At 35.3% G+C, this 14,768-nt stretch overlaps 1 protein-coding gene across 1 annotated transcript; it reads right to left on the bottom strand.

Moving 5' to 3' along the window:
- Positions 1-13,575: 13,575 nt before the first annotated feature.
- LOC115234754 (probable cytochrome P450 304a1) lies at positions 13,576-14,513 on the bottom strand. Its single transcript, XM_029806069.1, has 2 exons — positions 14,361-14,513; positions 13,576-13,960 (listed from the first exon to the last, which is right to left on the bottom strand). Exons 1-2 carry the CDS (start codon positions 14,487-14,489, stop codon positions 13,667-13,669), a joined length of 423 nt encoding a protein of 140 aa, XP_029661929.1. The 5' UTR covers positions 14,490-14,513; the 3' UTR covers positions 13,576-13,666.
- Between the last annotated feature and the right edge of the window lie 255 nt (positions 14,514-14,768).

The raw sequence follows: 14,768 nt of genomic DNA on the forward strand, positions 1-14,768 counted from the left end.
TGGGAATCGCTAATGCTGAAACGAGCGGACGTTGAACAGCTTGTACAAACGCCTAATCATGCACCCATATGGATTTACGATTTAACAATTGAGATTGTTAAAATACACAATGCGAGTATTATGAAACTTACGTTACACGATTCTTGCTTGTACATGAAACCGTCAACTATATTTTTTTTATTCGAACTCGAACATTGCGTTAATCATGAATATTTGAAACTGTGTGAGAATATAAAAGCCGTAAATGAGAGTTTCGATCGACTTGTCGTTAATTTGCAAGGTAATATGTTTGGTGCCGAAAAAGATGATGCTATTAAAATCTTGCGCGACGTCTATGATAAAACATCTGTCATAGATTGTGAACTATTAGCGTATGCTGTGGATGAACTTTTGTCTGAAATTTTGAGACGAGGTGATGTATTTTAACATAAATAAATGTGTTAAAATGAAAAAATGATTATGTATTTCTTTCGCTTCCCTTCCTTGCTCGCGCTATCCTTCTCCTACACGCGTGCATGCCTCGCGCTATCTCTCTCACACATGCATGCGTACGCCTCGCGCTATCCTTCTCCCACACATTGTGGATGCCTCGCGCTATCTCTCTCCCACCTACTTGCGGCATCGTACCTTCGCGTTCCCTCTTCCCCGCGGACCCCTCGCCTATCGGTTTCGCCGCGGTTCCCCTTCCCCTCTCCGCGGACCCCTCGCCTATTGGTTAGGACGCGGTCCCCCTCTCCCTCTCCGCGGACTCCTCGCCTATCGGTTTCGCCGCGGTTCCCCTCCCCCTCTCCGCGGGCCTCTTGCCTACCGGTTAGGACCAGTGTAGCCGGAAACAGGTCCCGCGGCTCACGGCTCAGCAATGGAGGGGATAACGCACACAAGCGCGAACCGCGTACGTGTGCGCTCTCCTAAATCAGCTGACAAAGTGTTTTTTTCTTCTTATTGTCTCGGAACAGTTTGGTCGTTTTCAAACATGTAGAATAGGCTCTCGTCTATTTTCTCGCCGAAATGTCTACTAGATAAGTAGTACGCGGGCATAGAATCAATAAATCGATTATATCAATTCGAATTTATCTCGAATTCTTTACGCTGCTACTTCGTTTTAATAACTTTCTCTAAACAGTGCTCTTGTGTAAAATCTTGATGTACAGAAAGTTGGAACTATCCCAATTGTAAGCCTCAAATTTATTTATATTTTTATCTGTCTTATTTATATTTTTTATCTGTTTGACAATTATATATAGAAATGTGTGATACATTAAAAAAAAAAAACCGAAGCGAAGCTTTTCAGAAGCTTGGCTTAGTGATGATCGATTTAAATCTTGGATACGCAAAGTATCATTTGATGATAGCCTTTTCCATTGTATTATATGTAATAAAAATTTTTCGTGCAGTTTATCGCACGTTAAAAGACATGCGGATTCTGCGTGTCATAAAGAAAATGCATCGTTATTATTAAATAATAACAATATAAGTTCAAATACAATAATACGAAAACGTTTTAAACAACAATGGTTAGATATCGATTTGTTTAAGCCATGGCTACGCGAAGTGTCACATGACGTTAATTCATTTTTCTGCGCGTTTTGTAATATATCTGTTGTTGGTGGTTTGTCTCAAATCTATCGTCACGCAGAATCCAAGAAACATATTATAAAATGTAAAGAAAATGAAACAAACAAGTCCAGTGAAGATATTAATATGAACGAATCACTTTTGTCATTTGAAGAGCGAAAGAAATCAGCAGAAATTCGTTATGCCGCGTTAATTGCTGATAAAAATATTTCGTATCAAACGGCAAAAGATATTCTTACTCTTTTCCAAGAAATAGAAAAAGATTGTAATGTTTTGAAAAATATGAGTATGGGCCAAACAAAATGTACAAGTATAATTTCAAATGTGCTATGTCTGATTGAGACGGATCGTATAGTTAACAGCATTCAAAACACTATATTTTCAATTTTTATTGATGAAACGTCTGATATTTTAAATGAAAAATAAATGACGTTTCTTGTTCGGCATGTCGATTCGAAAACATTAAACATTCGCTCGCAATTAGTAAAATTAATTAATATTGATGCGAGAGATTGCAGCGCAGAAAAATTGTTTAATGCCTTTAAAGCTGAAATGCTGAGCCGTGAGCCGCTGGACCTGTTTCCGGCTACACTGGTTAGGACGCGCTCCCCCTCCCCTCCCCGCGGACCCTTCGCCTACCGATATTGTTAACATTAATGCATATAATTTTTATACAATTGTAAAATTGAAAAATTACATATTGTGGTCTATTAATTACAACATTAACATAAGCAAATGTTCTTATCAATATTATGATTCACATCTGTTATTACTATCACGTTAAATTCTAGACAAATTCAGTATTTTTTGTAAAAAATTAAATTAACGTTCTTGTTCTAAGAGCATGTATCACGCACATATGAAGTTTGAATCAGTACATTCCCGCCAAAACTAAGTTTTTATTAATTTTATAAATATAACAACATCTTTTGTCATAAATGATCAGACATCTATCTCCATAGTGGATATTGTATAGATTTCTAATAGAAATCCATATCTCCATGGTAGATGTTGTCTATAAATCCATCATAGATGTCCATTAGACATCTGTTATGGATACGATAGATCTATACACATGTTTCTAACAAAACAAAATTTAATTTTTATTTAAGTATTATTTTAAATTCTCAGCTAATGTTTTGAGAGTATATTTAAAAATTTGTAATATCATATATTCCATTTTTAATTTATATACAATTCAAATTTTTATTAAAAATTTTTACTAAGCTCTAAAATATAATTAACAAAATTTTAATACAAGATAAAAAATTTTTTTTGATGTCAAAATTTTTTAGACAGTCCATAATATATAATATCATCAATTTATTATAAAATAAAGAAAATTCTTAACTTATAGATTAAAATTAGAGATAACGGAATTATTCATATTACATCCCTCACAACACATCAACATCCCAATAAAGTTACACCTTAAATTGTAAGATGGTAACATTTCACGAAGATTAATAAACCTGCCATTAACCTTCCAGCGACATGAAAATGTTCGTTCAAACTCATTCCATTAACATCCCAGAGACCTTGCGCGTAACATTGTATTAATATTCATACAACATGCCAGAAACTTCCTAATATTTTTAATAAGGAATCCTTGCAAAAAAAATATTATATTGGCAAAAATCGATTAAACACTATTGATCTTCAATAGCTTTCAATCATTTCTTCACCAATAATTGAGCAGTTCAAACTTTTTTTTTCTTTAATATGAAATCTCGCAAAAAATTCATAAAATTAAATAAAATGAGCTCTTTATTAGTGTGTTTTTGGAAATATAAGATATGTAAATATATACAGGGTGTCCCAGAATTTGCGCACACGGAATACACAGCATGATTGTCCGTGCCAGAAGAAACAACTTTTTCCTTTGGCAAAATTGCGTCCGAACAATATTTTTTAAATGAAAGCAACTTTAAACTAACGAATGAGCGCTCTAGATTACGCATGAATCAGGTGCGCGCACGGCATGTGTGGCGCGTGAGCTTGTGTGTACGCTATTTTACTATTTTGCTAAAGATTTTATAAGAATTATGCATGATATCTAAATATCGCTATTTTGAATACAACCTATTTAATAAGGGAACATTTTCTAATAGATATGATAGAAGTAATGACTGAAAGTAAAATAAGTAGATTAGATAAAAGGCCGATGTCGAATTTTTTAAATTGGAATCTCTATTTTTTATTCCATATTCTTATAGCCCTTGTCGAGACCTTTTCAAAATACTATAATAAAGTATTATTTCATTAAATATTTTTCGAGTTATTTTATATCTTAATTTGACATATTTTGATATAAAACATAAAATATATCGTAAAATATTTAAATTTTAATAATATTATCGTAATACTTTTATGTACAGAATAATGAGACAAATCATTTGGTATAAAGAAAATAATTGTTTTTAAGGAAAAGTATGTAATTATCCACAAGGAATTTTTTTTAAAAATAATTATCTGTGTTTTTTATATCAATTGATTTGTCTCATTTTTCCTGTACATAAAAGTATTACGGTAAGATTATCAAAAACTAAATATTTTATAAAATATTTTATTTTTTATATGAAAATATGTCAGATTAAGATATAAAATACATTTCTATAAATACAAGATTGATTCTATGACAAATACTATTTCAAATTACAAATCTTTATAAACTGAATTACTTCTAAATACTTGGCTAGTTAACTATTGATTTCATTTAGTTTTGATTTTTGATTTTTTAAAGGTTTTTATTTTTTAGAGTTATTTTTTAGAGGAAAATCTTTTTTTATTTTTTTATTTTGTATGAAAATTATTTTTCAAAGAAAAACTTTTTTAAAAGTTATTTTGTAGGGATAGATATTAAACTTTTTTTGCGTACATGTTGGGATTTTTTTATATACTTGGCGTATTTTTTTTTACCTTTGTGAGGTTTTTTTTAGGTGATCTCATTGCTTTTTGTAAAAATTTATATTTTTTCTGCATAAAATGTACAAGGAATAACTTTTTTAAAAGTTATTTTGTAGGGATAGATATTAAACTTTTTTTGCGTATATGTTTATTATTATTTAATACTTTAAAAGCAGACAATTTTTTTTATATAATTAAAACAACAAAAATTGTTAGATATATAACAATTTATTTAATAATTAAGTATTTGTAATACTTTAATTTCAATATTCTCACGACAAATATTGTTTATTGTTACGACAAATGCAGACTTAATGCAAATGCAATTCTTTTACTCAGCGCTTATTGTTAGAGCAGCCGATTTTTTAATACAGCGCTTATAGCAGGGTGCATTCCGTTTAACGCATGATGCGCATAATGCATCTTCTATTCTTATTTAACATTGGGTGAATAACAAGGATAAATAATGCATCATGCGCATCATGCGTGAAACGCACCCATAATGCTCTGATAACAGCCAATGAGAAATAATGCTTTCTCACTGTTCATGAAAGTTACGGATCTATATAAATAAATTATCGATCAATGATTCAATCGATAAGTGAACTCAACAGTGAACATGGCGCAGGAAAAGGAAATTGATATTGATGTAAGTACTATCTTTTATTTTGTATATTTTATTAAAATTAAAATAATTCTTGCAACAATATATTTAAAATTTTAGATAGTAGACGAAGGCGAGATATTTCTATCGAAATTTTCGATAGAGGAGGAAGCAACTATTAGTTACGGATTCGCGCTCGCGAATCCCGCCTGTTCCATGGATCCAGTCGATGCCGGCTCCGTGGCCGCTGCACCTACTACCGCCGGCCCCGTGGCCGCTGCACCTACTGCCGCCGGCCCCGTGGCCGCTGCATCTACTGCCGCCGGCTCCGTGGCCGCTGCACCTACTGCCGCCGGCCCCGTGGCCGCTGCACCTGCTGCCACTGACCCCGTGGCCGCTGCACTTGTTGCCGGCCCCATGGCCGCGGCGTCTGCCGCCAGCCGCACCGCCGCTAGTCCTTTCGTCACCGACCGCACCGCCGTTGGCCCCATTGCCGAGATTGTTACCGGCCGCACCGCCGCTAGCCCTTTCGTCGCCAGCCGCACCGCCGTTGGTCCCATTGCCCAGACTCCTGTTGTCCGCACCGCCGCTGGTCCTTTCGTCACCGGCCGCACCGCCACTGGCCGCATAACCGCTGCCAACCCCGTCGCCGGTCCTGCTGCTGCTGGTCCTGCTGCTGCTGGTCCTGCTACTGACGGTCCTGCTGCTGCCAGTTCCGTCGAACCAATTGATAGTACTTGGCGAGGTAATATTTTATTTAATATTTTTCTTTGCACTTTGTAAAAAAACATATTAGTTTTAATTTTGTTTGTATTTTACAGTTTGCAGACCAAGGGGTAGGGCTGCTGGCATTCGCCGCCAGCAAGAACATTTTGTTCAGTTCCTATACCAGCTGTCCTTCGCATACAGGGGCCCCAGAGGAAGAGGACGAGGAAGAGGACGGTAAGAAAACAATTAGTAGAAATTATCTTGCACGCATTTATACAAAAAAATATAATTTTGTAATCTTTTATTTGTATATTTTTATTTTAGCGGGACGAACTAATTTTGCTCATAAAGCTCGTAAAGTGCCGTAGAGGATGCCACAGAAAATAAATGAAGTGCCATAAAAGATGTCAAAGAAGACAAAGTATTTTTTATTTTAAGTATTTTTTTAAGCATTTTTTATTTTATTTTTTTACATTATCTCACAATAATAGAGTTTTATTTATATAGAATTGGCATTCGTTAAATGTCAGGCATTCGTTTTATTTTTAATATATAATGTTCAACTCAACAATAATATAGCTATATATAATTTAATAATATAATATAGCTTTTATTAATGTAGAAACGAATAAAACGAATGCCTGGCATTTAACGAATGCCAATTCTATAGAAATAGAAATAAAAGATTACAAAATTATTATATTTTTTTGTATTGTATAAATGCGTGCAAGATAATTTCTACTAATATATAAATAGAATTGGCATTCGTTAAATACCAGGCATTCGTTTTATAATAAGTAAATCACAATAATAAAGTATAGTTTTATTGTAGAATTGGCATTCGTTAAATACCAGGCATTCGTTTTATAATAAGTAAATCACAATAATAAAGTATAGTTTTATTGTAGAATTGGCATTCGTTAAATACCAGGCATTCGTTTTATAATAAGTAAATCACAATAATAAAGTATAGTTTTATTGTAGAATTGGCATTCGTTAAATACCAGGCATTCGTTTTATAATAAGTAAATCACAATAATAAAGTATAGTTTTATTGTAGAATTGGCATTCGTTAAATACCAGGCATTCGTTTTATAATAAGTAAATCACAATAATAAAGTATAGTTTTATTGTAGAATTGGCATTCGTTAAATACCAGGCATTCGTTTTATAATAAGTAAATCACAATAATAAAGTATAGTTTTATTGTAGAATTGGCATTCGTTAAATACCAGGCATTCGTTTTATAATAAGTAAATCACAATAATAAAGTATAGTTTTATTGTAGAATTGGCATTCGTTAAATACCAGGCATTCGTTTTATAATAAGTAAATCACAATAATAAAGTATAGTTTTATTGTAGAATTGGCATTCGTTAAATACCAGGCATTCGTTTTATAATAAGTAAATCACAATAATAAAGTATAGTTTTATTGTAGAATTGGCATTCGTTAAATACCAGGCATTCGTTTTATAATAAGTAAATCACAATAATAAAGTATAGTTTTATTGTAGAATTGGCATTCGTTAAATACCAGGCATTCGTTTTATAATAAGTAAATCACAATAATAAAGTATAGTTTTATTGTAGAATTGGCATTCGTTAAATACCAGGCATTCGTTTTATAATAAGTAAATCACAATAATAAAGTATAGTTTTATTGTAGAATTGGCATTCGTTAAATACCAGGCATTCGTTTTATAATAAGTAAATCACAATAATAAAGTATAGTTTTATTGTAGAATTGGCATTCGTTAAATACCAGGCATTCGTTTTATAATAAGTAAATCACAATAATAAAGTATAGTTTTATTGTAGAATTGGCATTCGTTAAATACCAGGCATTCGTTTTATAATAAGTAAATCACAATAATAAAGTATAGTTTTATTGTAGAATTGGCATTCGTTAAATACCAGGCATTCGTTTTATAATAAGTAAATCACAATAATAAAGTATAGTTTTATTGTAGAATTGGCATTCGTTAAATACCAGGCATTCGTTTTATAATAAGTAAATCACAATAATAAAGTATAGTTTTATTGTAGAATTGGCATTCGTTAAATACCAGGCATTCGTTTTATAATAAGTAAATCACAATAATAAAGTATAGTTTTATTGTAGAATTGGCATTCGTTAAATACCAGGCATTCGTTTTATAATAAGTAAATCACAATAATAAAGTATAGTTTTATTGTAGAATTGGCATTCGTTAAATACCAGGCATTCGTTTTATAATAAGTAAATCACAATAATAAAGTATAGTTTTATTGTAGAATTGGCATTCGTTAAATACCAGGCATTCGTTTTATAATAAGTAAATCACAATAATAAAGTATAGTTTTATTGTAGAATTGGCATTCGTTAAATACCAGGCATTCGTTTTATAATAAGTAAATCACAATAATAAAGTATAGTTTTATTGTAGAATTGGCATTCGTTAAATACCAGGCATTCGTTTTATAATAAGTAAATCACAATAATAAAGTATAGTTTTATTGTAGAATTGGCATTCGTTAAATACCAGGCATTCGTTTTATAATAAGTAAATCACAATAATAAAGTATAGTTTTATTGTAGAATTGGCATTCGTTAAATACCAGGCATTCGTTTTATAATAAGTAAATCACAATAATAAAGTATAGTTTTATTGTAGAATTGGCATTCGTTAAATACCAGGCATTCGTTTTATAATAAGTAAATCACAATAATAAAGTATAGTTTTATTGTAGAATTGGCATTCGTTAAATACCAGGCATTCGTTTTATAATAAGTAAATCACAATAATAAAGTATAGTTTTATTGTAGAATTGGCATTCGTTAAATACCAGGCATTCGTTTTATAATAAGTAAATCACAATAATAAAGTATAGTTTTATTGTAGAATTGGCATTCGTTAAATACCAGGCATTCGTTTTATAATAAGTAAATCACAATAATAAAGTATAGTTTTATTGTAGAATTGGCATTCGTTAAATACCAGGCATTCGTTTTATAATAAGTAAATCACAATAATAAAGTATAGTTTTATTGTAGAATTGGCATTCGTTAATTTTATTTTTAGTATATAATGTTCAACAATACAATATATATGCTTACATTATATTATCTTACAATAATACAATACAGTTTTATTTATATAGAATTGGCATTCGTTAATTTTATTGAATCCTATTTAGTATTGTTATAGTTTGCACATCATACGTCCAGACTTCACGCAAAATCTGCTTTTTTTCTCTTTTTTTAAATTATTTCTTTTAATATTCTTATTCTAAAACCTAAGCAGGCGCCGTGTCTATAATGACTTGGAGTATAATTCGTTATCTTGTCTTGAAAAGCTGACCTCCAAGGCTCCGCTATAGGATCTGGTTCATAAGGTTCATAATCTTGCACCTCCTTCCTCAAGTGATCATATTTGAAACTTTGCTTACTCCGTGCATTGTAAAACCTTTGAGAACCCAAGTCATTGTGTTCGATTAGAAGCGCTGGATGGTCACTTTCCTCTATTTGTGTGTAAGGAAAAGAACAGAATTGTAATATTTAATTTAGTTTACATATCTGATTTTATATGTGCTACTCAATGTTTTATATGTGCTAATTGATTGCACTTACTGTCTGTTACTGCCAAATCTCCATAACCGAATATGTTACGCTGTTTAGCAAAGTTCTTCAGCTGGGATTGCATACGGTTTAAGACCGTATGCAATTCCAGCTGAAGAAATCCCAATTATAAAAGTATCCAGCTGAAGAAATCCCAGTTATAAAAGTATACCGGTCTTCTTTTCGCTTTACCCTGCAAATAAGCGCTATAATTTAGATAATATTCAGATATAATCAAGAAATATACTTATAAAACAATAAATAAAGAAATACAGAGGTTTTATTTTCTATAATAAGATGTTTAAATACAACGTTTTTCTTTAGTTATACCCTTTCTTATTCTAACGAATACATTATTTTTCCCGTATATAATATTTGATATAATCATTTCTTACTATCTAAAATCGCGTACTTAGACTACGCTTTAGTATAGGTCTTGGGAGTCCGTAAGATATACGTGGTTCTTCATTGTATATCCTGACCGATGGTCGTTTTATTTTCCTCTTTTTATTTTTTATAATTATATATGTTACAATGGCTATTTGATTATTGTTATGATTCCGCTTGTAGCCATTGGATAAACAAATTGTTTTTGAGCAAAGAAGTTCTGTTCGTGGTCTTGTAGATTATTATTTAATTCTTCTAGTTTATTTTTTAATTTTATTAGTTCGATGTAGCGTTACGTTTTCTAGTGTGTCGTTATCATGCGTCTTATATATCTGTAGAAACGTGATATTTATTTCTGGTAAATAGGTTTCTATATTTGTTTCGTATACTGTTTTTATTGACTGTATCGTCGTATCTATTGTCGTTAATTTACATTTTCCTTTTAATGTAATTTTTCCTGCATTTTTAATTATTCCTTTGTGTTCGTGTCGATTATCGCATTGTATCGTTATCTGTTGGTCGGTCGCGGTCGCATATAACCAAGTGTGCGGTTGTCGTAGTGTTGTCCAGATCGCATTTTTCGAGCTTATCAATTGTGTGTTACAATTGTGTTGTCGTGATAGTGTATACATTTGTATTTCGCACGGTGCGTTTTGATTCATGCGATATATCGGTATCGTATTTTCACACGTATATTTGGAATTTATTTCTATACAATTTTTTAAATCGCTTTCCGTTATTCTAAGATAAGTTAATTTTTCCTTATCTATTGCAATTATTTTATTATTTATTTCGGTTACGGTAAATATGTTATTATTCATCGGTACGGGAAATGTAATTATATTTATAATATCGTAACTTGGTTGTGTAATTAATGGGAATCGCAATATGGTATAAACACTTCTTTTATCGTAAAACGCGCTTATTTTGATATATTTTTCTATCGCTAGCCAATCTTCCGCGTGAACTTTGAACGGGATTTTCCAATTTCGTCTCGCTCTCGAACAAACAGCGTCGCGGTCACCCGCTCATGCGTGATCGCATTCTTCTTCGAATGAAAAACTGTGACAAACAGCAAGTTCTCGAAGGTTCGAAATCAGAAAAACTTGTTATTCAGATCGGCAGAGCGCGAGTTTCCGCGGTCGGTCGATTTAGTCTGCCTACGACAACGATTCGAGCCGGTCGAAATTCATCGACTTTTCGCATTCGCATTTCGCTGATTCTCGCTCGTGTCGCGTACGCAGTAGGCTTACTCGTCTCAAATCGGTCCGAATTGTCTCGCATACGATCGCAGTCATAGTCTCGCGGCGGTCAATTCGGTCACATCTCAACTCGTATTCTTTAATTAATTAGTGCTAAGACATCGTGAAAGTTAATTGTTAAGAGTGTGGAGTCCGAGAGTCGACGCGCGTTAACCGTTACGCGAATGTCCTCTGCCTCGCGCCAAGCAACATCTGGCCTCCGCGTGCAAGATATCCGTTCTCGCGAGAACCTCTAGCAAGAAGCTCTGCAAGATTTCCGACACGCGTCGAAGGCAGTCAGTAAAAGGACATTTTGAAGATTTCCGTCAGAATCGCGAAGTACGTGCCGTCGCTCGTTCCTATAATTCAAAATAAAACGAATAATTAAAACAATCTGCACTCGACTCTTTTCTCAATCTCCTTATCCTCCAGCGAATCTACGGATTCGCGTTACACACCGCTTCTTGCTCATCTCTGAGCGTCTCTCTCTCAGTTTCGGGCAATCTCGTCGAGGTCGACTCCCGAAGAAATATGATGAGTCCGTTTCATATAACTCCGTGAGATCCTCGGATCGTCGGCTGTTCCAGCTGACGAGCATCCTGTAATATTATATACTTTAGTTATATTTCTCGCGATGATATCCCGCGAGTGTCATTGTTATCGGTTAGTATCTTTTTTCTGAGATGATTTTTCTGCATGTTTTTCGACGGATCATTTCGTTCAGTGTTCAGTCTCCTATTGACATTCGTACGGTGACATACTCATTGTCAGTAGCGAGTCTTATAATTATTGTTTTTTTTAATGGAGTCTTAAAATTTTTGTTTCTGGTGTTTGAAGTCTGTGTCCAACTCGTCTGACTTAGTATGCAGGGCGTGCAATGATTTTACTTTGTGCGGCCCTGCTTTGCCGCGCGATCCGTTCGAGCGGGCTTGTGAGGCCGTATATCGAAGTACGGAGCCCTTTTTGATCCAGATTTCTGTGGATTGTGTGAGTGGTCGTCGTACTGTGAGTGAAGTGGTACCACATCCTTGGCATAGTTTGCCGTTATTTTAGACGGCGATGGATATCTGCCGTTTTGCGCATGTGGGTACTTTCCGCAATTTGAGGATCTCTCGGGCGTTGGACCCCGCTCGACTTCCCTTGGGCCCTGGTCTTAATCGCCAGAATCAGTTCGAGCGGATGGTGGAATTCGGCGGGGGTCATCCTTCTGGAGGTCAAGGTTGGACGAGCTTGGTGACCCTTCGTTGTGCTCTCGATTGTATGCGTTATCCTGGTCGTTCCCGCAACGAGTAGGGTAAGTATTCCTCTTAATTTTCAATAAACTGCTTCAGCTTATTTGTGTGCATGCGGATTGCTTTTCTCCCCTTTTTTATCGTGTAATTTACGTCTGAATTCTTTTCAATTATTATATACGGTCCGATCCATAAAGATTCGAGTTTTTTAGATCGTCCGCGTCAGAGTGTCTCGTCGTACACTAATACTTTGTCACCAACTTTAAATTTTATTTCTCTAGTATTTTTATCGTATTGTTGTTTAGCTATAATTTTTTCTTCTTTAACATGCGCTTTTTCGAGCTGATTTGTTGCCCGTAGCCTTTCTTTTAATTCTTGCGCGTAATCGTCATAATTATATGTCGGCTTAGGCGGTCTCGTCAGTGCCGTGGGTAGATCGACTTGGTGCCCGTAGACTAATTCAAAGGGTGTATATCCCGTAGCTGTGTGTGGCGTCGTGTTATACGTGAACATTGCGAAGGGTATCCGTTCGTCCCAGTCTGTCTGGTCTTCGTTTATATAATGTCTTAAAAATTCGGCTAATGTTCGATGCAATCGTTCTAACGCGCTATTACTTTCCGGGTGGTAGGCGGTTGTCTGTATTTTATTTATTTTTAATAATTTACATGTATTTTTAAATATTTCGCTTAGGAAATTTGTGCCTTGATCCGTTAAAATTTTTTTCGGGATTCCATGTTCGAGAACAATTTTTGTAACGAATTCTTTACTGACCGTGTTCGCTTCTTGATTTGGAATCGGTATCGCTTTACTGAATTTTGTTAAATTGTCTTAAAATGTTAATAGATATTTATTTCCGTTGGTCGTTATTGTTAACGGTCCTACGATATCTAACACGCATTTTTCGAAAGGTTTTGTCGGTGTATCCATGATTATTAACGTGTACAATATAACCAAGTACAGCCTTGGCCCCAGGTAGAGGTGGGAGCCGGTGCAACCCAGCGGGGTCGAGGGCAACCTCGACTCCAGGAGCGGTGTAGGCAGGAGCCGGTTCAACCCGGCGGGGTCGAGGGCAACCTCGACTCCAGGTAGAGCGTGTCGGTACAACCCGACGGAGCTGAGTTCAGCCTCAGCCCCAAGAGGTAGTAGGTATTGGTGAGATCGGTATCAGGAGCTGATCGGGATAGGATCTGGTCCCGATGTCTCGGCCGGCCGGGCTTATATACTCGGCCGGCGGCCCCCACTGTGCGCCGTCGGTCCGGCGGTGGGAGTCGGTACCGCGTGGGGACCCCGCGAAAGAGATAGAGCGTGCCGGTAAGCGAGAGCGCATGCTGAGCGAGATAGCGCGTGTCGAGAGGAAGAACGTATGCGTGCGGCAAGCAAGATGGCCGTAGTAACGGTCCTACCATTACAACTCACTTTATTCTGTCCTCCCACGTGACCAATCGTCCGGTCCCAACGACATTGTCTATCTCATTCTGGACTTTCTTCATAACTTTGGGATTATGCATCAAGTACTTAATAGCGTGGGTAACGGCGCTTGGTAACGCGGAGAAAGCGGGGAACATCATATCGACTAGCAAAATGATCAGTTGCTCTTCCGTAAAATAATGCGACTTGTCATCTTCATTTAACTTTTTCAGATAATTATCGACGAATCCCCGATTGACGTTCTCGCTGAGAGTAGCTTTTTGACGCTCCAAACCTTTCTATAAAATCATAGTATAAAACGTATAAAACATGTGATTGTATCTTTCTAAATAATAAGGAGATTTTTCTGTTTATTTTATACGCGATATATAAATTTTATACTTAGCAATTTTAGTAAACTCGAAACAGCTATAGTTTCGCAAAATGGTTAGATATAAATTTTATATATCCCGTTGATATAAAATATATCTAAATAAAATATATGAGCCAATTGTATGCACACAAACGTACACACATAAGTCTGCTGTCTCTTTTCAGTAGTATAAAAAAATTCTGAGAAATTATTAGAGTATTTAAACATGAAATTTTGAAAATTTATGTAGCGATTCAAGCGCGCATTTAAATCAGAACTAGATTTTATGTCACACGTAATTGTATTCGTTCGACAAAGAACTCTACCTTGACAACATCTACCATTGCGTAATTTCCTTTTATATGATTTTTATAGCCAAACATATTGCCAAAGTATTTCAAGAACGGACGTTGAAAGAGCGCGCCGCCGCTTGGATCGTTCGCTCTTTGCATCATTAAGGCCGAGCGACAGAGATGTCTCGGGATGGCCGGCCGGGCTTATATACCCGGCCGGCGGCCCCCACTGTGCGCCGTCGGTCCGGCGGTGGGATTCGGTACCGCGTGGGGACCCCGCAAGAGAGATAGAGCGTACTGGTGAGCGAGAGCGCATGCTAAGCGAGATAGTGCATGTCTAGAGTGGAAGATCGTATTATTAATTGGGAGCAGAAGAGGGGGCTGCTTAGGCGTAGTGGTTTAGGATGGACTACTCGAGGAGGCTTCCATTCATACTGGTGA

Source organism: Formica exsecta, unplaced genomic scaffold (genome assembly GCF_003651465.1).
Source record: "Formica exsecta isolate Colony F162 unplaced genomic scaffold, ASM365146v1 scaffold202, whole genome shotgun sequence".
NCBI lineage: Eukaryota > Metazoa > Arthropoda > Insecta > Hymenoptera > Formicidae > Formica > Formica exsecta.